This window comes from Zootoca vivipara, chromosome 10 (assembly GCF_963506605.1).
Source record: "Zootoca vivipara chromosome 10, rZooViv1.1, whole genome shotgun sequence".
Taxonomy (NCBI): Eukaryota; Metazoa; Chordata; class Lepidosauria; order Squamata; family Lacertidae; genus Zootoca; species Zootoca vivipara.
The window spans coordinates 1,887,999-1,912,406 of NC_083285.1; the positions used below are offsets into that span (position 1 = coordinate 1,887,999).

General features: G+C 46.0%; 1 protein-coding gene across 1 annotated transcript in view; it reads left to right on the plus strand.

The window, feature by feature from the left end:
- The first annotated feature begins 2,423 nt into the window (after positions 1–2,423).
- CCDC3 (coiled-coil domain containing 3) overlaps positions 2,424–24,408 on the plus strand; it is a 50,855-nt gene continuing 28,870 nt past the window's right edge. Inside the window, exons 1-2 of the mRNA XM_035127661.2 lie at positions 2,424–2,803; positions 6,048–6,222. Coding sequence (XP_034983552.1) covers positions 2,430–2,803; positions 6,048–6,222 — 549 coding nt within the window. The 5' untranslated portion in view covers positions 2,424–2,429. The remainder of the gene's footprint in view (positions 2,804–6,047; positions 6,223–24,408) is intronic.

Consider the following 24,408-nt stretch of genomic DNA (forward strand, 5'->3'; position numbering starts at 1 on the left):
AAAGAAGTGGAAGTGAAAGTTTGGAGGTGGGGGGGGTCTATTTCCCACTTATCTGAGAAAAGGAAGTCAAGGCGGGAGGGGCAGACGACCCACTTGCATGAATGGCTAAGAGCATGGGCCCAGCAGTAATGGGCTCTATTGAGTTTATTCTGATTAGCTAGTTTTGGCTACAGCTGCTTTGTCAGATCCATGCTGAGTTCAGATGTGGGGGAAGGATTTTATGCAAACTACTCAGAAGAATGTTTCAGATCAACCTTCAGATCCCCTGTGAAGAAACAGCAAACACAGGATTTGAAAAATGTGAGCTTCTCAGCTGGGTTTTAAAAACCACCACTTTATATTACTGATACCTTGGTGTGCAGAGTTAGAAGACAGTTAAAAGAATCCAATGAAGCTCAATTCTGGAGGATTAAGGACAGAAAGCAGTTCTCCTCCTCACTTTGCAAAGTGCACAAACCACAGAATTCACTCTCACAGGAAGTAACCTTGGCCATCAGCAAGCATGACTTCAAAAGAAGATCAGACCAATTCATTCATGGCTTTCAGTGGCTTCTAGCCAGGATGCTTCCGCTCGGCCTCTGCTGTTGGAGTCACTATGCCTCTGGGAATCCCAAGCGGGGGAGAGTGCTGTGGTGCTCATCTCCTGCTTCTGGGCTTCCCACTAGGGTGGCTGGGGAATGGAATGGTGGACTAGAGGGGCCATTAGTCTGTTCCAATAGGCTCTCCTTATGTTCAGAATCCAGTTCAGAACCTGGAGAGCTTTTTCCATTTCAGTGCCTTGACTAAGGGAGGAAAGTGGATGCCTAGGATGTGCACATGGAACCTCCATGCCCAAACACAGCATACTATTGAATGCCAGATGCAAGGGACAAACCAGAGGAGGCAGCCACATTCCTGTTTTGCTGGCTAGGGCACAGAGGCATCTTGCTGGCTGCTGATAGAAACAGAGTGGAAGAGACTTTCCTTTCAACAGTAATGGAGCAAGAATCAACTGCCAATCCAAATGGCTTCTGCACATGCCTTAGGGGAGGGCAGCCAAATGGGAACAGGATGCTGGGCCAAATGACCTTTGGTCTAATGCTGCAGGGCTCTTCTCAAAGCCTTTCAAGGAGTTTCTCCTAGGATCCCTGGTTAACATGGGGGTCAGGGAAGGAAACAGTATGGTCTGCTCTATATGTGCTGCGGAGATAGCTCCGTAGATATCAGAGGGTTCTGGGGCCATCTTAAGGAGAAACAAATGTATTTTGATGAAGAAGATTCCATTTTATAATCTTGTGAACAAAACTTCATTCCACAATGCATTTAGGTCTTTTGCACTTGTTTCAGCAACAAAGCTTTGGGTGGGGGGGGGGAGGAGAGAGAGAGAGAGATCTCATTTTTTTCTTACATACCCCTGCAATACACATAAGAATTAGCCCACCACGTTGCCAGATGCTGCTGGACCTTTGGCATCTGCAATATATATATTTTGGGACCCACCTTATTCTCTTGATTGCAACCTGTTGTAACTGTTTTTAATACTGTATTTTTAAATAGTTGCAACCCACTGTCAGTTCCAGTTAGCTAGCATGGCCAGTGCTTAGGACTGACACAGCCGTCATAATTCAAAAAACATCTGAACGGAACCACTGAACCATCAAACCTTGGACTCTACCCATCCCCAATTCCAGCAACGTTTTGCTCATGAAATTTGTGACATGGTTGGGCAATCAATGCAATTCCATCTCCCTTGCTGACTCCTAACTGTGCATCATCATCACCTTGCCTCTTCTGTTTTTAAAGCAGTGTCTGAAACTGCGTCTTTGTCCAAATGGCTTTCTCTGGCCTCCCTCTCTTTCTGCTTCTCATCCATCCCTGTCACTCTGACAGCCTGTCAGCAGGTCCTGACTTCTTTTCACGGGCATACGGTGCTTAGAGCTTAAGTGCTACAAGATGGTGATGAATATATAAATAGGATGGTGATGAACACTACCCAACAAGCAGCTTCACAAGATGCTCTTCTGCTGTTGGAAACTTCCCTTTCTTTTCAGTTGCACAAGCAGGGCAGAATTATTTCCTAGCCCTTGGCTCCGGGAGTTTACAGTATTAAGTTTGGTCATGCAGATGCCCTGCACCTCTAACTCTGCTGCAGCTACTGCAACAGTTTGCTGCTCAAGTGAGAGTGTGTATACAGCAGAACTCTCCTTTCTCTGGTTACTGCTCCTCCCTCCCTTTGAAGAACTTCTCCTATTGGGCAAAATCTGAGCCACTGATGAGCCTTAGGCCCCAGCTTCTTGCCAATCTGTTGATTCATTTCATAGGGATCTTGTTTCATAAACCTAGCCTCAGGTTTTGTGAGTGTGCTGCGTTTTTTTTTTAAAAAAAAGGCACAGGGGAAACTTTTAGCATCCAGTGTGCGAAGCCTGCATCCGCCTCCTCTCTAATCCATCATGCTGCAAATCCGGCTGCTCTTGCTCCTGTGCCTTGGGAACCGGCTCAGTCCCAGCCTGGGCTGTCAGCTGCCGTCAGAGTGGAGACCCCTCAGCGAGAGCTGCAGGGCTGAGCTGGCAGAAATCATCGTCTATGCCAAAGTCTTGGCGCTGCATCAGGATATGTACAGCATGTTCAACTATTTGCCCTGGCAATATGAAGCCCCAGAAGGGGGGCTCTTTTACTCAGCCGAGATTGAGATGCTCTGTGATCAGGCCTGGGGAAGCATGCTGGAAGTCCCTGCGGGATCCCGGCTCAACCTGACAGGACTGGGATATTTCTCCTGCCACTCTCACACAGTCATGCAGGATTACTCCTACTTCTTCTTCCTCAGGTGAGTACCCCTAGAAAACTCACCAATACCTCATAATAATTAATATGGTAGTAATAATGATGTTAAAAAGATAATGTTGCCTAATGTTGCTAAATGACACATGGATTTAATATTACTAATGCTGGGCATGTTGGTAGCGCTCTAGAATGTTAAAAACACCTCACATACCTTGTTGCAGTAGTCCTTACAACAACCCTGTAAGGCCGATCAATATCATCTCTGCGTTGGAAATGGGGGGCTGAGAGAGTGGCTTGACGGGGGTGGGGGAGGACACATGCATGGTGAGTTAGAACTATGACCATATTGCGCAGGGCAAGGTGATAGAATGATGGACTGGGCCACTTCAAGCTGCAGGTGTGTGTGTGTGTTGGGGTGTTGCAATTTTTAAACATTTCTATGTGTAAACAGCTCTTTGTGTGTAATAAAGCCAACATACCAGGGAGAGCTCTGTCTTTCTCCTCGAGGGTCAAGTTTTACTACAGGTAGTGAGGTGTTTGTTTTTTAAAAACATAATGGAGCATTCCAAAATAGGATATGCACAACTGTCCTCTTGTGTGACAGACTCTGCTTTTACCACTTTAGTTTGCATCTCATGCCATGTGAGATGCAGAGCTGATCTCTCCATGGCTCTCCATGTCCAGCCACCATTTGGTTTATTTATGGATGTACTTAACTATGAATACAGATATCCCACTTTTCCTCCCAAGAGATCAAGGGGGTATCATCCCCTCTGCTGAAATGGCCACAGCAACCCTGTGAGATAGGCCAGGCTGAAATATTGTGTCTGGCTCATGTTTACCCGGTGAGCTTCCCAGGGGAGGGGGGCAATAGGCACCCTGGATGTGCCCACTGCTTGACCCCACTTGCTTACTCTCAGCCTTACCTAACTCCCTGGCTTTTTGGGAGGATAAAATGGGATTAAAGATTTATACTGCAAATTTTATAGGATATAAATGAGATCCACAAGAATCCACCATTTTGCTCTCCTTACCCAACTTGCCTATAGAAACAATTAAAAAAAATAGGTCAGAAGATTAGGAAGTTTTGGCTGTCAGGACCAGTCTAGGCAAGTCACTTCAGCTTGCCTTAAACTAAGTGTGAGTAAATGGGTGTCTTTGAGCAGGTGAAGTGTGCCTTTGAACATGTGCCGAGTGTAATTGTTTTATGAAACTGTTTCAAATGAGGTGATCAGCTGCAAAGGGAACGTCTCCTGTCTCTTTGCTAACTGTACTGAATTCGACACCACCATCGTAGTTCCACACCATTACAATAAGGATTTCCAGTGCTTAAGGCTAACAAAAGCAGGCTTGGGACACAAGACTTCTCTTGTTATAAATTCATTTCAGTGTTATCATTGCGTGAGAGAGTATTTAATAAATACAACTTATTCAAGTTTGTTTAGTACAGTTGTAGTTTTTTGTGTCTGGGAAACATTTAAAAATGGTCAGTCTCAAAAAGTTGTTGTATTCATCATATATTTCACTTCAAACTTAAGCTCAGTACAGTATACTTCTTGTTCTCCTAGGAAGATTGTATACTTAGATTGTATTTATTATGTATTCATTAAATTTATTATAACCCACCCTTTCTCCCAAAGGAGCCCAAGGTGGCAAACCTTGCTAATTTTAATTTCCTTATCCTGCGTTTATTAATGGGCCAGTGGAGATGCAGTATTTCAATACATAAGCTGACTCTGGGAAATGGTTCTGTGACTGCCAGCACATGGCAGATGTTATGTCACAGTTGGTCAACCCATGCAGGGTTTTTATTGGTTTGGAAAGGAATGTAGGACCCCATGACTGGGCTTGTCCTTCAGCAAGCTACGTGAATCGCAACTTCCCACCAAACCATTTCTACTGTGGTGATCAGCTGCAAAGGAAGACAGGACTCCTGTCTCTCCGATGGTTGTGTAAAAGGATGAATTAAAACAGGTGCCTGGTTGGTTTCTTTTCTTTTTTCACCTGCTGAGCGTCATCTGTCCAAACCCTCTCTGCTACGCAACTGTTGCAAGTTAGCCAACAGATCAGTGGACGAAAACACAATTCCTGAAATTCTTGTAGACTGCAGTGAAAGGAAAAGACAGTAACTAGATGGTTATCCACGTAAAGCAGCTCTTGCTCACACATGGAATTCTGTGTTTGTGATGCCTGGTGACTCAACAGCAGCATTTCCTTTTAAAGATTATCTGAGGTGATGAATGTGTTCTTTAATTGTAGTTTGAGATGTTCCATGACAGAGTTTTGCAACCGGGCATCTAAAAACAGTAAGCCACCACTGGCTGATCCCAGACTGCCTGTTTATTGGATCATCATCCTTATTTCACATAATCAGAGAATTGTATACTTAGAAGGGACATCCGAGGGTCATCTAGTCCAACCACAGCAATGCAGGAATCTCAACTAGATAATACACAACAGATTTCTTTGTGGAGAGATTCATGTTGGCTAATGAATAAGCATTCCCTCTGATTTGTTAGTGGGTGTTGTAGTCTCAGGGAGGTACTCGCCTGGTGGCAGAGTCCGTATGCAAGGCCCAGTCCAGTCCAAAGGTCAGGAGTATCTCAGTTCATGTAGTCAGGTGATCCGGGGGTCAAGAAAGCTGAGGGTCCAAGGTTACGAGAAGCAAGAAGCAGCAAGGTCTGGCCAGGAAGAACGAAAGTTGTTTCCAGCAACTGACTGAGGCTAGAAACCCTGCTTAAGAAAGATGGAGCCAGCTGGTTCTCATCAGGAGCAAGAAGGCTGCAGCTGATCAGCAGCAGGTGGAGTCACTTCGCCTTCTGCTCCTTCCAGCTGCTGCTCAGCAGCTGAATCTGACTCCTGGCCCAGGACACTCTCCTCCGGCCCAAGGTGCCCCTCGACCCACCGGCTGTGTGTCAGCTTATGGGGGAACCGATGGTGGAACTGTCAGACCAACCAATGGTGGAACTGTCAGACCACTTCTCACCTGAACCTGGACTGTGTTGTGTTAGTTTCAAGCAAACCACCAGGTGCAAAACAGAAATAAATCAGGAAGAAAACAATTTGGGTTGGGTGACACAGCAGACCCTGCACAGAGAGGGGTGGGAGATACACATTCACAATAAACCATGGTTTCAGTCATAATGGATTATCATGATGTGTCAACCAGGGCAGTGTGTGCCTTGCCGAAAGTCAATCTCTTGAAATAAAGCGCTCATTAGACTATCTAGAGATGGATGACTTGTGCTGCAAGTTACTTACTGTTTATCCTTGGTTTTCTTTTTCAGAATGGATGAGAATTATAACCTCCTTCCACATGGAGTAAATTTCCAGGATGCAATATTTCCAGATACCCAAGAAAACAGACGGATGTTTTCGAGCCTCTTCCAGTTTTCCAACTGCACTCAAGCACAGCATTCCATGGCCTTCTCTAGTGACTGGGAGATACAAGAGGACAGCAGGGTAAGATATTTGGGTGTTGTGTTCTCCCAGGAGGTGACTATGATCAGTTGAGCTGGCTTTGCTTTTAGTCCTGTGTTGGAAAGGAACATCTTATTAGTCAACTTCCACACTATCTTATGACAGGGAGCTTGAACACTGGCCCATGTACACCATGCATTTTAGGCAGTGTTATACCACTTTAAACAATCATGACTTCCCCAAAGCATCATGGGAAGTGTAGTTTGTTAAAGGTGCTGAGGCACCCCTCCCCTCACCGAGCTACAATTTGCAGAGTTACCTGGGAAAAGGAATTGAGAATTGTAGCTTGGTGAGGGGAATGGGGTCTTCTCGTAACACACCTCAGCCGCCTTAACAAGCTGCAGTTCCCAGGAGTCTTTGGGGGAAGCCACACCTACTTAAAATGGTATGATACTGGTTGAAACGTAGAGTGCAGGTGGCGCCACTGGCAGAGGAAGGGGGATGCGGTAGGTGTAGTCCAGCCAGGTGTCATCCCTGAGGGGGGGTGACATCGCCGCACCCCCCGGGGATGCTTGCCCCGCCCCCAGGTGCACAGCACCGGAGCAGCTAGCTCCTTCTCTGGGTGGCGCCTCAGTCTAACCACTACATCGTACTATTGTTACAGCGCCTTAGCTTACTTTCAGAATGCTGGGGTGTGTGGCATGACTTGGGAAGAGGTGGAGCTTTTGGATTTCATTCAAGGCTACCTTACTTTGATCACTAATTCGGCATCATTTATTTTGTTACATTTGTTGTTGTTGTTTTGTTGTATTTATTAACTTTGTATCTGCAGATTTCAGGGTGGTTCACAAGATAAAAATACAAAATAAAAACACAATTTATGAAGTTTCTGATTTTGCTTGTCATGGCTGGGAAGGGGCAAGGAGCTACATAGGACCCTTCCTCAGCAGCTTATGTAGCCACTTCTCTGGTTTGTGAGATTTCAGTATACATTGCCTCATTGTCAAGCTTTCCTTTTAAACAGTAAAAACGCGCTGTAAAAAACACAACAACGATGAGAAAAGAAAATGGAGACTAATTCTGCTTTAACATGTGTTGTGCAGATAGGGCCACAGTGAATGGCAAAGGGTCCCCCTTCCCTTTTATCATCTCCCCCTTATTGTGGCTGCTCCCGGATGCTGTAACCTTGAGGGTTGCAGACATCGGATGTATTTTTTCATCAACATGTTTTTGGAACAGATACCAGTTGTGGGAATGTTTATACCATCTGATTTCAATATACTCCCCTCTCCCCCTAAATCAGGGGAACCGAGGGTTCAGAGAAGTAGGGAGAAATGCTTGGAATTGTAGTGAAAGAACTGTTGTGGTATGCTTATTTGTAAAACTGCATCTGTTCCAGTAAGCATGTTCTTATTTATATATAGCACCATTTGTGTCAGAAGGCACTTTATAGTATGTAGTACAGCAGCAAAAAAAGACATGTCAGGTTCCTTGCAGTCTAAACATTTAGACAAGGTGTGTGGAGAGGAAGAAGAGAATATTCTTCACCTTCCCAATTTAAAATGAACCTTAGAATTAATAAACCCAGGTCTGCTCATTATTTGTCATCTGCTGTCCTCCAAAGCCCTCCTGGGGAAATGGTACCTTAAGGACTGAACTGTATCACAGTGATGGCTCTGTACTAGTAATGAATCAGGCATACTAACTCTCCTAATAGAAGGACACATGTCAAAACTCCCAATGGCAACCTTGGAAACTGAGTAACAAATGTGTTACAAGCTGAATCGCAGCTGTCTTCCTCCCAGATCTCTTGCAGCTGTGAGCAGATTATAGAGCAGCAAAACGGCTGTTTGAATTGATATTTAAATACATCGTAGTGGGTTTGAGGCACATATTTGTAGTTCTTAAAGCACATTGGCCATGCTCCTTTTCCAAATAGTTTCCTTGAATAATGAAATATTAGTGCTCACTTCTAAACGTGTTATGTCCTGCACTCAAGAATATTTTCGCGCCATTTTAAAAGTGGGTTCAGTGTATGACTTACCATAAGTGTTACCATCATATTTCCCAGGGGCAGATTCCAGGGTAGGGTTGGTAGCACACTGAGAACAGTAATTTAAGGGTGTTGGGAACTGTAGCTCTGTGAGGGGTAAACTACAGTTCCAAGGATCCCTTTTTCAGCAGAGGAGAAGTGTGATTCAAATGTATCGTTCCCAGCCCAAAACTCCTGTCAACCACAAACCTCCTGTCAACCTCAGAGAGACAATAGTTATTTCAGCCAAAGCATTCCATCCACAGTATTAGGAATAATTGTACTTTACAAGGCTATTGTAAGAATTACCCCTGACCATTAGGTCCAGTCGTGACCGACTCTGGGGTTGCAGCGCTCATCTCGCATTATTGGCCGAGGGAGCCGGCATACAGCTTCCAGGTCATGTGGCCAGCATGACAAAGCCACTTCTGGCGAACCAGAGCAGCGCACGGAAACGCTGTTTACCTTCCCACTGTAGCGATACCTATTTATCTACTTGCACTTTGACATCATAGCTGCCAAGTTATCCCTTTTTTACAGGGATTTTCCCTTATGCTGAATAGGCTTCCTCGCGAGAAAAGCGAAAACTTGGCAGCTATGTTTGACATGCTTTTGAACTGCTAGGTTGGCAGGAGCTGGGACCAAGCAACGGGAGCTCACCCCATCATGGGGATTCAAACTGCCAATCACCTGATCAGCAAGCCTTGGCTCAGTGGTTTAACCCACAGCACCACCCACGTCCCTTTTATGCATACATTCCCCTAATTTATGCATTTGTGTACATGCTGTTGGATTGGAAAACTGCATCACAAAATTTGGAGATGGGTTTGGGATTGCTGTGTTTTAGTTTGTGCAGTGTTTTGAAAAGTTGAAAGTAGACAGGTGTTCTGCCAAAGGGCATGGTTCTTTCCCTGATCTGGAGGCAATAACCACACCAGTGGGTGAAGGAAGAGCAGTTTTATTTGTATAAGGTTAACAAACAAATAGCAGACATGCAGAACACAACATAAAACATACCTAACAGGAGCTACCCAATCTCTCCACCAGCTGCCTGGGGCTCCAGAATAGAGCAGCAGGAGAGACCCCGACCTTCAGCCCTGCAACATCAGGTACCTTGATCTGCGGAGAAGCCCCCTGAGCCCCTCCCACACACAACCTTTATAGCCAGCTCTGCTATAATTGGGTACACCTGGCATTCAGCCCAGACTCCCAGGATGTAATCACTACAGTGTAGCTGAGAGCCTCCCATTCCCTGCAACTGGGCATCCAGTCAACACTTACAACACACGAGACTCCTGACACAGGTGTGTGGAACACAGGCTATCAGCAGATCTTAAGCCAGGGATGCTAAAGGGAAAGGAAAATGTCACCTAACTCCTTGGGATCACAATTGTTGTTGTTTAGTTGTTTAGTCGTGTCCGACTCTTTGTGACCCCATGGACCAGAGCACGCCAGGCACTCCTGTCAAACTCATGTTTGTAGCTTCAAGAACACTGTCCAGCCATCTTGTCCTCTGTCGTCCCCTTCTCCTTGTGCCCTCCATCTTTCCCAACATCAGGGTCTTTTCCAGGGAGTCTTCTCTTCTCATGAGGTGGCCAAAGTATTGGAGCCTCAGCTTCAGGATCTGTCCTTCCAGTGAGCACTCAGGGCTGATTTCCTTCAGAATGGATAGGTTTGATCTTCTTGCAGTCCATGGGACTCTCAAGAGTCTCCTCCAGCACCATAATTCAAAAGCATCAATTCTTCGGCGACCAGCCTTCTTTATGGTCGAGCTCTCACTTCCATACATCACTACTGGGAAAACCATAGTTTTAACTATACGGACCTTTGTTGGCAAGGTGACATCTCTGCTTAGTCTTCTGTATTTCCACTACAACAAGGTTGCATCAGAATCTGCACAGAAGCAAAAAAGTGCCCCTGTTCTTAGGTGAGATGTCTTGTTAGAAGATCCAACTGGAGAGAACTGGAAGAGATTGGTTTGGTAGAAGTAACCTTGAAATGAAATAAATTAGAAATCAGACTGCATCAGCCCTGCTGGGAGAAACTTTTTTGGTTCTTGGAAGGAAGGTTTGGTGAGATCTGTTTCCTAAGGCTGGGGGTGTCCTCTTCTGAGGCCCCTGTGAGGCAGGGGGAGGAGGCGCTTCTCTTTGGAGCAGGGCAGGGGCAGGAGACCAGGGGGGGCAGCAGTGGCTGCTTGGAGGACAGAGGAGGCTGAAGGAACACTCCTCACCCGAAAAAGGGTGAGAAGCTGCCAGCTCGGCAGGCAAGAGGGGACATAACCGGGCTCCTGAGCCTCCCAGGGGTGCTGCAGAAAGAATGTAGTTGGTCAAGGGAGCCATGGACTCAAAAAAGTTGAAAACCTCTGCTATAATGAATCCAGCCATGAAACGTTTATGTGTATCAGCTCTCTCGTGAGCTCACAGATCTCTATTACCTAATAAGTATGAGCTTTGTAAATGGCCCAATGAGCTTCTCTGACCAGGCTGCTAATTCTTTGCCATTTCCCTTGACTTCCCACTGCCCTGTAGCTTATATTGCTGCTCCTCATGGTTGCTGTTTCCAACCACAATATTGCTTTGCTACACTGCACATACATGAAATTGGAGAAAGTGTCTTTTCCAGGTGTGGGCAACCTAAGGCCGCCTCAATCCAGTCTGCTAACGGTCCGGGAATCAGTGTGTTTTTACATGAATAGAATGTGTCCTTTTATTTAAAATGCATAGGAATGGGCGGGGTATAAATAATAAATTATTATTAGTAGTATTAATTATTATTATTTCAAAATATAGTCTCTGGCCCCCCACATGGTTTGAGGGACGGTGGACCAGCCCATGGCTGAAAAAGGTTGCTGACCCCTGGTCTTTTCCATTGCCTATCCTTGTCTCTAAGGCTGCACTCTGAACCCCTGACCTACCTTCCCTGGCCTCTACCTCTACCTATCACCACTGCCCCAGCATTAAGCCTCCCCTTTTTCTACTCGATCCCACTGGCAGTATCCTGCTGAAGGTCTAAAAACGGGGAGTTCCCCGGCAGGGCTGAGGCAGCACCGCTCCACTGTCATTATTTGAGGGGATCAGGCTGGTATAGCATAAAGCAGGGTTTTGCCTGCCCCCTGCCCCCCCCAGCAGCTTTTGACCTGACTGGTGTGAGCAGATATGGCAGTGGATGTGCTGTTCCACTACACCCCCCTCCTGACCAGCTGGGGTTAGGATTTCTCTGTAAGAAGATGTTCTGAATGGAAAGAGAGCATCTCTAAAGTGCAGCATTTGCTTCAGTAGCAGAGGCTGGCTTGGTCTTTCCAGATGCTTGGGCAATACCCCGTTGGCCAAACCACCAGGCAAAGCCTGAAAACCTTTTTCTCTCTGTTCATAAATATGCTAACGGTCTTACTGATGTTCTTTTGTCTTCTGAACTAAACAAACTTGGCATATGTGCTGTCCAATGGATCAAGGGCCAGTGCATTCATGCGGCAGTTCTAGGGAGACCTTAGCTTTCACAAAAGTAAAAACAGCTAGCTTGAAAAGCCAAAAGCACAGCAATGATGTAGTATTAGCAAAATTGCTGGCATTAGCTCCATTATCCTTCTGATATGACTTTGACTTGATGCGGTATCCAAAATGCTTCTGTTGAATTTTTCCAGTAAGAAACACCCCCTCCATTAAATTTTGGTTAGATAATCTATGTATTAACTAAAAGCAATCATTGCCTTGTCCAATATGTCCATGCAATTCACCCTTTCAAGAAGCTTCTATCCATGCATGAAATGAATGAGTCTTCAACACTGTGGCTGCATAGACCCACCGATCAGGGAGATATCATGCAACCAAATCCTGTGCATGATTATTCAGAAGTAAGTCTCAGTGAGTTCAATGAGGCTTCCTACCAAGTAAGTTGGTATTGCCTAAGTGTGCCATCCTGTACGTGTCTCTTTAACAGTTCAATGGGACTTGCTCCCTTGGAAGTACGATTATTTAGGACTGCAGCCTACAGTAAGTTAACATTTGCAATGATATAAAAGATTGCCAAATATAGTGTTGTGCTCCCCCTATTGATTGAGCTACGCCAGCATTTGGGTCTGCTCTGGGTCTAAACCTCTTAGGTTCCTCTTAGCAGAGGCTTGACAGCCATCTGTCAGGAATGCTTTGATGGTGTTTCCTGCTTGGCAGGGGGTTGGACTGGATGGCCCTTGTGGTCTCTTCCAACTCTATGATTCTATGATTCTATGATTCCTGCCAAATTTCTTTGCCTTGCTGCCTTGCCCTTCATTGCCACTGCCACCTGTGTGTGTAGCAGGCATTTCCTCTTTGGCTCCTGCTTTGAAAGAGATGCAGAGAGATCTCCTGATCCCAAAGCTTGGCTCTCTCTGGACTAGATTCCTAGAGAGGAAGGGGATTTGGGGAGATGGGGAGGGGTCCACTGGAGCAAAAACGATGCCCTGCAAAGCCCCTTCCTATCTGGATTCTCACATGGATGGGGAAAAGGCATTGAGCTGAATTGGTGATGACTTCTGAAATCTGACGAGTCTCCCTATTTTGTGCATTTGGGTGAAGGGGAGTCCCAGGGGAGAGGATGCCTGGGACTGGGAGGGAGGTCTGTGCAGCTGATCCACACAGGATTCACCACAGCACCAGGATGCTGCAGTTGCTTGCACGTTCCTAATTTGCTCAGAAGTTTGAAACTCAAAAAGGGGGAAAAAGGGGAATTTTAACAATAATTGAATGACATAAGGAGAAGTGAGACATTCTGGGATCAAATCAGAAACCGGGATGGCTTCTCTAAATCAGGGATGTCTCTGGAAAATAGGGACACTTGGAGAGTTTTCACTCCCTGGGCTCTTAGCTCTTGACCTTCTTCCCACCATTCCTCTGCATACAACCAGCCCATGGCATATGGGGACATGGCGGTGGGTATGCACAGCTACAGTCTCCTGCCTCATGAGATGATTATTCCATGTATTCAGCATGTGAACAGGGTTAGCTCTGCATAGGACCCCAGAACAGGTTTTTAAAAGCTCCGGCACAAATGTCTGGAGAATCTAACCATATAAGAATAGCCCTGCTGGATGGAAGCAAAGACTCATCTGGTCCAGCATTCGGTTTCCCATAGTGGCCTAGCAGATGCCCATGAAGCCCAAAGCAGGGCCTGAAGGCAAGAGCTCTCCTTCATAGCTAGGTCCTTCTGTTCTGCCCCACATTCTCCTTGACATATGTTTGCTCATTCATTACACATCTTCTCACATATGGGTACTGATAATTGGTAGAGATGCAGTAGACAAGGGACCTTTTATATTGTGAAAGCCATAATTACTGACAGCCGAATAATTGGGTGAGGAAGTTCTTAGATGTATTGATAACCAACTGGGAGTCAACTTTGGAATGCAAGGAAGGGACAAAGGACAGCAATCGAAAAGCCAGTGGCAAGATTTTGTGTCAATGGATAGCCAGAATCAAATCTGGCATGGGTATAAAGAATATGGAGAATACACAATGTTAGTGTCTTCCAGAAGGCTCAGAAACCACAAGGCAAATAAAAGCTCCACACATTTAATACCATACATTTTATAGCTTGTTATGCTTTCAAAACCACCACCATCAATCTGAACTCTTAAGATGTGGCAATACCAGTAGAGGAAGAGATTTACAGAGATGATTACCTCCTTCTCAGAAAATAAAATGCTACATATCCTAATTCTATTTCTTTCTTTTTCATTTAAAGGTCTGGGATTATGTGCATTATTCTGCAATAATTTCTGTTCTAGATATTAAAGGTTACTATTTTCATTTTATTCAAATTGTGTGTGCAAATTACATGTTGTGGCGCAGAAGAGGAGCCAAGGGCTACATAAGATATGATCTCTTGCAGCACCATGATCCAGTGTCTTTCCTCCTCTTCATTTACGGATACGTACATCTATATTTTGTTTATTAGTTTGGTGCTAGGATACGTAATTACATGATTGTTAATAGCATAATACATTTTTAGTTGCAAGACTGCAAAAAATCCTGTTTTACATTGCCAAATTCTGCTTAGAACCTCTTTGATTCCCCGAGGGTACTGTGGGTCACTTACACAGAATTCCCAAAAGCACCTCAAACAAACACCATGTAATTCCCAGGGAACCCATGAAAGTTAAGATGACACAACATCCCTTTAAACTGGTTGTGTAAATGTATTATATTACTGGAGTGTGCTTGCCCTTTCTTCCATAATTAAAATAACCTGCTTTTCATGAGCTATGCTTAACTTTAGAAACGTAGCCACTTAACATTAGCAAAAATGGATGCCTTCTGATGAATGTTTGGAATCTGCATCAAGCCCCAAAGTAGACCACATACGAGTTATATAGTTGGATGTTCCCTTTTGTGAATGCTGCATTTATTTATATCTCCATCTGCATTCACAGATGGAGATAATTAAAATTTATGGGATTGCCCAAGCTGATTCTTCCTACACAATGCTGCTGTTTTCAGAGAAGGCTTTGAAGTGCTCTCCTCACCTTGTAATACAAATGTAAAGTCTCTGTTGACCAGAAGGCTAATTTGCATTACAAATGCCTTCCGCACACTTTCTACCCTGCATGTGTTCCTGTATTATTAATTAGAATTGCATCCCACTTTTTCCTCCAAGGAGATGCTCAGAATGACAGTGGTACCCCTCTAGCCTCCCAGCAGTTCTGTCAGATAGGGCTAGCTAGCCTTTCCCAACCTTCTCTGCTCTGTGCTGGCTGATGGGAATTGTAGTCCAAAAAAATATGGAGGAGACCAAGTTGGGGAGGGATGGGTGTGATGCCATTTCAATCAGTTTCATGGTCAAGTTGGGATTTAAACCTATCTGTCTCCTTGGCATGAACTGTGATCAGACATTTATATAAACAGATACCACAGAAGAAGCTCAAATGCACCTTTGTGTGAGATGCTACTCAGGCTGTCTCTAGTATTTCCACCTGCTTTGCCTCCAGTGGACTCTTGCTGCAGGTGACATTGGCCTGACCCCTTGCATCCTGTAGCTTCTTGAGGCACTTTCCCTCAAACCAGCCTCAATCCTATTGGAAAACAGAAGCCATGGTTAAGCTGAAGTGTGTACATTTCAGGCGGTTGTTGAGCATGTGCAGATGGCAGTGTCAGTGAACTGGAGTTCAGGGCTGGGAAGCAAATCAGGTAATGGACATTGGCGGAAAACATCCTCTTCCATTCTCAGGTGTAAGAAAGTGGCTTGAAATGTACTGGTGGGGTGGACAACCTCACTGCATTGCAAGCCACTAATGTGTACACAGCCTCAGACAGGAAAACTAGTTATTAATGGTAGTCAGATATTATTCATGTCCATTTTTGCCCCCACTCCTTACATTTGCAATGCCAGCCAGACTCAAATAGTATCCGGCAGCAAAAAGCTAACTGAGGAACTGGAACGTTGGTATTTCCAATTTGTGCCCTTCATTCCTCATGGTTCTTCAACCAACACGGTTGCAAGCAGTGCTATATTATTCCTGAAATATAAATATATGGATGATATCATGCAAACATAGTAGCTGTTTATTCAGGATTGGGATGTGCTTCCTATACCCTGGACTTCAAAATGCAGGACAGTCAGATCACAGTCAGCCAGATCACCTCTTACTTATATGCCTCTTAACACTCTCAGAGATCTCAAACAGGTTTGTCAGAACCTAAAGTAAATGCAATTAGGATTAAAAAAAACATTTCTTAAGTGAAAGGCACTAAGATCACTGCTACCCACTTCTCAAATGTGGCTGAGCAAAAAATCTGCAGCCTCCTTAGAAGTTAGCCTGCAGGCACAGCACACTAAACAATGCTTCGCTTCTGGAATGTGTGCAATTTGCAGAGCCAGCAGCCAAAGAGATAACATTGTACAAATGTTAGGCGCTCAAATGCACATAGCAGTGCAGCAGCTCCAAGGGGTTAACTGGGAACTATTTCATAAGCCAGGGGGGACTGGAGACACTCTGCTTCTTTGCTTAAGGCTGCTGCTAATTATACAGAGCTGCAGTTTAAACACATCCTGCCAAATGCGCACTAGGGCTTACATATCTCATTCACACAGAGCAGGCTTCCTTTTCACAACCACAATAGTTGGGGTAGCTAAGCTGCAGATGACAAGGGATGTTCCTACTTTAGTTTCTAAACATTCGATATCACCCCAAATTTAAACAGAGACCAAAAGTTCTTCCAGCCCTACACTTTATCCAACAGTAGCCAACCAGATAACCTAGGGAAGCTGACAAGCAAAAGCAGGGACCCTCAGATCCGGCGGCCAAGGCCACCTGTCAATCTTCTTTATCCAGCCCTTGAGACTCTCCCTTGGCCACACCTTTCCACCAGCTCTCCTGGAGGCTGGAATGCAGGCCATGGAGAGAGAGAGAGAGAGAGAGAGATACCGAGACCTTCATATTTTGTATGGATATTTTAGATGTTTCATTTGCTGTATTCTGCTTTCTATTCCATTTGTTGAGAGCAGTACATGTGAAAAGGATCTAGGAGTCTTGGTAGACCACAAACTTGACATGAGTCAGCAGTGTGATGCAGCAGCTAAAAAAGCCAATGCAATTCTGGGCTGCATCAATAGGAGTATAGCATCTAGATCAAGGGAAGTAATAGTACCACTGTATTCTGCTCTGGTCAGACCTCACCTGGAGTACTGTGTCCAGTTCTGGGCACCACAGTTCAAGAAGGATATTGACAAGCTGGAACGTGTCCAGAAGAGGGCAACCAAAATGGTCAAAGGCCTGGAAACGATGCCTTATGAGGAACGGCTTAGGGAGCTGGGCATGTTTAGCCTGGAGAAGAGAAGGTTAAGGGGTGATATGATAGCCATGTTCAAATATATAAAAGGATGTCATATAGAGGAGGGAGAAAGGTTGTTTTCTGCTGCTCCAGAGAAGCGGACACGGAGCAATGGATTCAAGCTACAAGAAAGAAGATTCCACCTAAACATTAGAAAGAACTTCCTGACAGTAAGAGCTGTTCGGCAGTGGAATTTGCTACCAAGGAGTGTGGTGGAGTCTCCTTCTTTGGAGGTCTTTAAGCAGAGGCTTGACAGGCATATGTCAAGAATGCTTTGGTGGTGTTTCCTGCTCGGCAGGGGGTTGGACTGGATGGCCCTTGTGGTCTCTTCCAACTCTATGATTCTATGATTATATGTTTATTATGGTTATAGACCAGCTCGAAAGGCACATCTAGGACAGCTTTCACAAGAATAAAATATGCATTTAAAACAATATACAGTGAAGAGCTTAAGAATTAAAATTAAGTTAAACACGTAGACACTTGAGAAACTAAAATTTAAAGTTTGAGATACTATATAAATTGGCCCTGTCACCCTGGAGGCTCACTTCAACTGTTTTCCCAGCAGACTAATTTGTTCCAGGAGGATGGTCTGTGCACAGAATCTGGCGACCATCTACAGTAGATTGTCTTTTGATCTTTGCCTAAGAGGAGAGCATTAAGTTTAGGCTTGTCCGGAAGGTCAGCAAGCCTCTCCAGTTGGGGGGCAATGGTATCTCTGCGTACCTCGTCATAAAAGGGGGATCTAAAAAAAACAAATGTTTGGGGCTTCCTATTTCCCCCTAGTGGGCAGGCACAAAGTCTCTGGGCATATGGGACTTTTCCAAAAGATCCTTCCAAAACCAGCAAGGGCAACACCAAACTTTGGGCGAGAGTAAAGGCCCTTTTTGTGTTTCTGGATTCAAGGAAATAGAGGTATGCTGCCGGGGCAGCAACGTACCTCTCGTTTTCTGCGATTATAAAATCAGGGGCCCTCAAGCAGTCCTGTTGTCTCTTGGAATCCGTGATTCTTTGCCTGACCTCAGATCTTGCTTGACCCAGGCCCAAATTTAAAAGGGGTTGAGGAGCAAAGCCCAATTTCTGGAGAGTGTTCAGGACTTCTGTTTGCCAACCAGACTGGAACCGGTCGCATAGGATCAGTGGGGCTATGCCTTGGGGGGGGGGGCAATTTCAGTGCCAGCCATTTATAGATTGATGTTACGCTAATGTAAGCCTCGACTCGACTCCTTTAAACCCTGTTTCTTGTCCGACCCATGTGTTTGAAATGCATCTGGGGACTTGGAGGAGGGCTCTGAGGAGTTTGGATTGAACTCTTTCAAGGGGAGTGAAAGAAGAGGATGGCGGGCCCAAGAAGGATCCATAGAGGAGCTGAGCCAACGTTTTGGCCCTGTATAATTTTAAGGCCATGGGGACATAAAAGCCTGCTTGGGTTCTAAAACATTTGAGGATACAGTTTGCAGATCTTTCCCCAACACTCCCAATAGAATTTATATGGATTTTGTTGGATCCTGAAGCCATTCCTAGGTATTTATAGTTCAAAACTTGTTATAATTTGTGGCCTTGGAGTTCCCAGTTTTTGATCTTTGGTTTTTTCCCAAAAGCAAGAATCTTTGTCTTCTGATAATTTATTTTAAGGCATTCTGTTTCACAATAGGCTGCTAGTTTTCTTAAAGCTCTTCTGAGCCCTATGGGGGTTCTAGAGAGTATTACCGCATCGTCGGTGTATAACAGAACCGTGATAATATGCCAATTTGCTATCTTATCTAAATAAAATAATTTTTGTCTAAATAAATATTAAATAGTAAAGGGGCCAAAAGCCACCCTTGCCTAACTCCCTTATAGGTTTTAATCAGGTCTGTTAGGTGCCCTAGACGGCTACACCTGACTCTAAGAGCTGCGTTTTAGTGGATTGCCTGTATTAAATACAATAGCCTTCTGTCTATTGTAGTGGTGGCACAAAGTCTGTCCCAGAGTCTGGTTCTGGAGACTGTGTCGAAGGCTGCTTTTAAATCTACAAAGGCAGCTGTTATGTACTGAGCTGAATCCTAGAACAATAGGATTCAGAATCAGCGGGAGCTACCCAATCCAACTCCAGGTGGAAGTGAATCCGCAACCTGATTGGCCTGCTGGAGCAGCCAATCAGGCGGCTGGCAGAAGTGAATCTGCTACCTGATTGGCCTGTAGGAGCAGCCAATCAGGCTGCAGGCAGAAGTCAATCCATAATATAATTGGCCCACAGGTGTAGCCCTGAAGTAGCCAATCACGCAAGGCCCATTGTGTAAATAATGTATATAAGCAGATGGTTTGGGGAAAAGAGCCATTCGTCTTCTCTTCTCCTCCTTGATGACTATGAGCTGAATAAAGAGCATGAAATTCACTCTTGACTCCGAGTATATTTCAGCAGCGTAGAGTGAGGCCTGTCCCCGTGAGTTGTATTTTTCTATTAGGTGTTGTAATGTTAGACAATGGTCTATCGTGGACCTGCCGGATCTAAAGCCTGCTTGTTCTATTGCTAGGATGTCTTCATTTTCTAGCCGCTCTGTGAGCTTTTCAAGTAAGTGCTTTGTGTCAAGTTTACTAATCACACTTAATAAGCTGATCGGCCTGTAGTTTGATGGATCCTCTCTGTTGCCCTTTTTAAAGAATGGCACCACTATAGCTGTTCCCCAGTCCCTTGGGATGCGGCCAGGATCGTCTATATGGGTAAAAAGGGTGGCTAGGAAAGGAGCCCCCCAATCCGCCTGAGTTTTTATCATTTCGGGGAGAATACCATCTGGGCTTTGGCCATTTTCAATTGCTTTATGTGTGATTTCACTTCTGTTACCTAGACGGCCGGCCATTTGGCCAGCTGCTCTATTTCATGGTCCTGAGTGGGATGTTCAATGTCCTCGTACATAGATTGGAAAAAGTAGACCCAGCGGTCAGGCGGGATAGAAGAGGACCCTGTGAGAGCCAGAAGTAACCAGTCTCCAAAATAATGTCTGATTTTTTTGCTTTTGCTGCAGTATTAATTCTGACCAGCATTTTCTGCTGTAGACGTTCTTTTGGCGGGTTATTAGGGCTTTGTATTCTTTTTTTAGGGCATGGACCGAGAAATAGGCTTGCTGCCTGTATACTGCTTTATTTCAAAGAGTTCTGCCAGTAAAAGTTTGGATAATATTGTTATGTGTTTGGACAATGATTTATTCCAAAAGGAGTCAGTCCTTACACTTCCAGTTGCTTCAAACTGTGCAATATTAATATCTGCAACAGGGGTGCAATCTCGCCTTTCACCTCAGGCAACCAAACACCCTGCGTGCCACTAGGGTAGGCTTCCTCAGCCTCAGTCCTCCATATGTTTTTGGCCTACAACTCCCATCATCCCTATCTAGCAGGACCAGTGCTCAGGGATGATGGGAATTGTAGTCTCAAAACATCTGGAGGGCCGAGGTTGAGGAAGCCTGCACTAGGGTGACAAGAGTACTGGGCCTCAAACATCCGACATGAGTAGCAACGGCTTCCTTTCCTGTTGTTTCTGGTTCTTATGTGAATGTGGAAAGATCATAGAATCATAGAATCCTAGAGTTGGAAGAGACCACAAGGGCCATCCAGTCCAACCCCCTGCCAAGCAGGAAACGCCATCAAAGTGTAGAGAGTGATTTGCAAATTGTATTATTGAGCTACATCTGATCCTATAAGTTTGCATTGCCTGCATTGTATAATTCTGACTGTGTGGCTTAGCCCTATCCATCGTGGATATCCTATCCACAAGGATGGTGGAACCGAATGTGGAGGAGTGATTTGCTAATTGTATTATTGAGCTAGATCAGATCCTATAAGTTTGCATTGCCTGCATTGCATAATTCTGACTGTGTGGCTCAGCCCCATATTCCTGGGATGCTTTCCCCCCCTAAAATGCTTTTCAGTGCCTCTGTGTCTCTGCACCAAAGTGTGTCAAAGTGCAAAGCCAAAGGAACAGGATGCCCAGCTCAAGGCTGGATGATGGCTGGCTATGTCTGATGCGTAGTCTTACTCAAGGCTGCTAGTTTGACGCGTAAACTGAAGGCTAAATGCTTTGTTGAGCCAGCATGTGTGTAGAGTCTACACCCAGAGATATGTCCCCTATAGCCCTGTTTATGTTACCCCTGCCTAAGCCAGCATGTGTTTACGCACAGGACGTGTACTAGTGACCCCCTTGCATGCGTGACCCCCTTGCGCGCGCACTCTTACAGAGGAGGGGGAAAGAGCCCAAAAGAAGGGTATAAGAGAGCTTTGCAATTTGTGTTTCTTTACTCTTGTCGTGGAACTAGCCACCTTGAGTCTCTTATTAATAAGAAATAAAATTCTTTCTCTGGAAGAACTCAAGCCCGGTGTCGTTTTGACTATCTCTGTCCTGCTTGGGGCAACTTAAAGGACCCTTAGTAGCTGATAAGGCTGCAAAAGCATTCTTGACATATGCCTGTCAAGCCTCTGCTTAAAGACCTCCAAAGAAGGAGACTCCACCACATTCCTTGGCAGCAAATTCCACTGCCGAACAGCTCTTACTGTCAGGAAGTTCTTCCTAATGTTTAGGTGGAATCTTCTTTCTTGTAGTTTGAATCCATTTTTTCCGTGTCCACTTCTCTGGAGCAGCAGAAAACAATCTTTCTCCCTCCTCTATATGGCATCCTTTTATATATTTGAACATGGCTATCATATCACCCCTTAACCTTCTCTTCTCCAGGCTAAACATACCCAGCTCCCTAAGCTGTTCCTCATAAGGCATCATTTCCAGGCCTTTGACCATTTTGGTTGCCTTCCTCTGGACACGTTCCAGCTTGTCAGTATCCTTGAACTGTGGTGCCCAGAACTGGACACAGTACTCCAGGTGAGGTCTGACCAGAGCAGAATACAGTGGTACTATTACTTCCCTAGATCTAGATGCTATACTCCTATTGATGCAGCCCAGAATTGCATTGGCTTTTTTAGCTGCTGCATCACACTGCTGACTCATGTCAAGTCTGTGGTCTACCAAGACTCCTAGGTCCTTTTCACATGTACTGCTCTCAAGCCAGGTGTCTCCCATCCTGTATTTGTGCCTTTCATTCCCCCCCCCCCAAGTGTAGTACCTTACATTTCTCCCTGTTCAAATTCATCTTGTTTGCTTTGGCCCAGTTGTCTAATCTGTTCAGGTCATTTTGAAGTGTGATCCTGTCCTCTGGGGTGTTAGCCACCCCTCCCAATTTGGTGTCGTCTGCAAACTTGCTCAGGATGCCCTCAAGCCCTTCATCCAAGTCATTGATAAAGATGTTGAATAAGATTGGGCCCAAGACAGAACCCTGTGGCACCCCACTAGTCACCACTCTCCAGGATGAGGAGGCAGATGCCTGCCTTGCCCCACGTTGAGAGGCCCCACATATCTAGACATCTCCTCCTCCATCCCAGCCATGTAGGAGAAGAAGCAGAAGTCAGTCATGCTTCTTCTGTTACCACTTCTTTACTTGATCTCCATTCTCACTTGATGCAGACGATTGGAGCAAGGGAAATTTGTACTGGTTTAAACACATACATAAACACATAATGAAACATTTACAAACTTCCCTATCCAGGGCTGCCTTCAGATGTCTTCTAAAGCAGTGTTTCCCAACCATGTGCCTCCAGATGTTTTGGGACTACAACTCCCATCATCCCTAGCTAGCAAGACCCGTGGTCAGGAATGATGGGAATTGTAGTCCGAAAACAGCTGGAGGCACAAGGTTGGGAAACACTGTTCTAAAGGTTGCATACCGGTAGTTACTTATCTCATTGGCTTGGGGTTGCATAATTCCATACTGTCACAGTGGCCGGAGTGGACTACTTCAGAGTAACGACGCTACGCAGCTCTGCATTTTATTCTTTTATTGGTGCTGCGTATTTACAGTGCTCAAGTCATTGCTATTTACACGGAGCGATGTTGTCAGTCGGTTTCAGAACCTCCTAATGGCTTTTGGCGCGTCTTTCTCCAACACAAAAGCTTTGGCAGACCCATCCTCTTGCCCCTCCTCTTCCTGCGTAATTCTGGAGTTGGGGGGATGGGTCTTCCCCCCTTACTTGCCCCTTCCTGTCCCACCTGGGACCCTGGCTCCTCTACCTTGCCTGAGCCTCGGACACGACTTCCTGCTTCCCCACTGGAATCGGAACTCTCCCTGCTTTCCCCTTTGCTCGGGGACGGGCTTGAACTCAGGAGGGGAGGGACTTCGCGATATCCCCTGTCCCTCACATCCACCCCCCTCCCAAGCTCTCCTTCACCCCTCCCCAGGCCCCCCCCATGTGTCGGTGACGACTGGAAGCCTAAAAACTCGGTGCTCTCCGAGCCCGTTGGTGTGAACACCTCCCCCCAGTCCTGCGAGCCCCCCCCTTCCGCCTGGGAGGACGGGAATCCCAAAAAGTCCGTGGCGTCAGAGCTGGTGGGGGTAAAAATGTTTTGCCAATCTGCTCCTTCCTCTGACTGGGTGGATCTTGGCGACACCCATACCTCATCCTCTGGTTCCTCAAACTCCGCTTCCCAGCGCCATGGTGAGCTGTTCTCCCGTGCCTCCTCCTCCTCCCCCTCCCTTTCCATGTGCCAGGGCTTGGGTCTGTGGGGAAAGAGGGCGTGAAATTCTTCCACCAAGAATTCCTCCTGTATCTGAGTGGCGGGAACCCATTCATTCTGGGACGGTGGAGCATCCTCCCATGCCATGAGGTACTCCAGGCCCCCCACCCCCCACCTTGAATCCAGGATGGCCGTGGCCTCATTGAGTTGCTCCCTGCTTTCCCTCTCCCCCCCTCCCTCGGGGGTTTGTTCGCTGTCTCTGAGCCTGCTGCTTTCCCTGTACGGCGACAGCAGCGATCTATGAAACACTGGATGCACCCTCATGTCCTCTGGCAGTGCCAGCCTGTATGCCACCGGGTTGACCTGTTGCGTGACCGTGAAGGGGCCCAGCCATTTGGGTGCCAGCTTTTTGCACCTCCCTCTGGTGGGAAGGCCCTCCGAGGACAACCACACCTTGTCCCCCACCCTGATGACCTCCCCTTGTCGCCTGTGGCGATCTGCCCCCTTTTTGTACGCTTCCTTGGCCCTCTCCAAGTGTTCTCTGAGCTGCTGGTGCACCGTCTCCAGTTCCTCTGCCCAATCCTCAGCCTGTGGGCCCTCCTCCTCCTCCTCCCTCTCCCTCTCTGGGAAAGATCTGAGGTCGCGCCCGTAATTGGCCTTAAAGGGCGACACCCCTGTGGAGACGTGCACTGCATTGTTGTAGGCAAATTCTGCTAGTGGCAAGCGATCCACCCAGTCCGTTTGCCGCTGGCTGACGTAGCATCTCAGGTACTGCTGCAGAATGGCGTTGACCCTCTCCGCTTGTCCGTTGGTCTGCGGGTGTCTAGCCGTCGACAAGCTGACCTCCACCTGCAGGAGGTTCA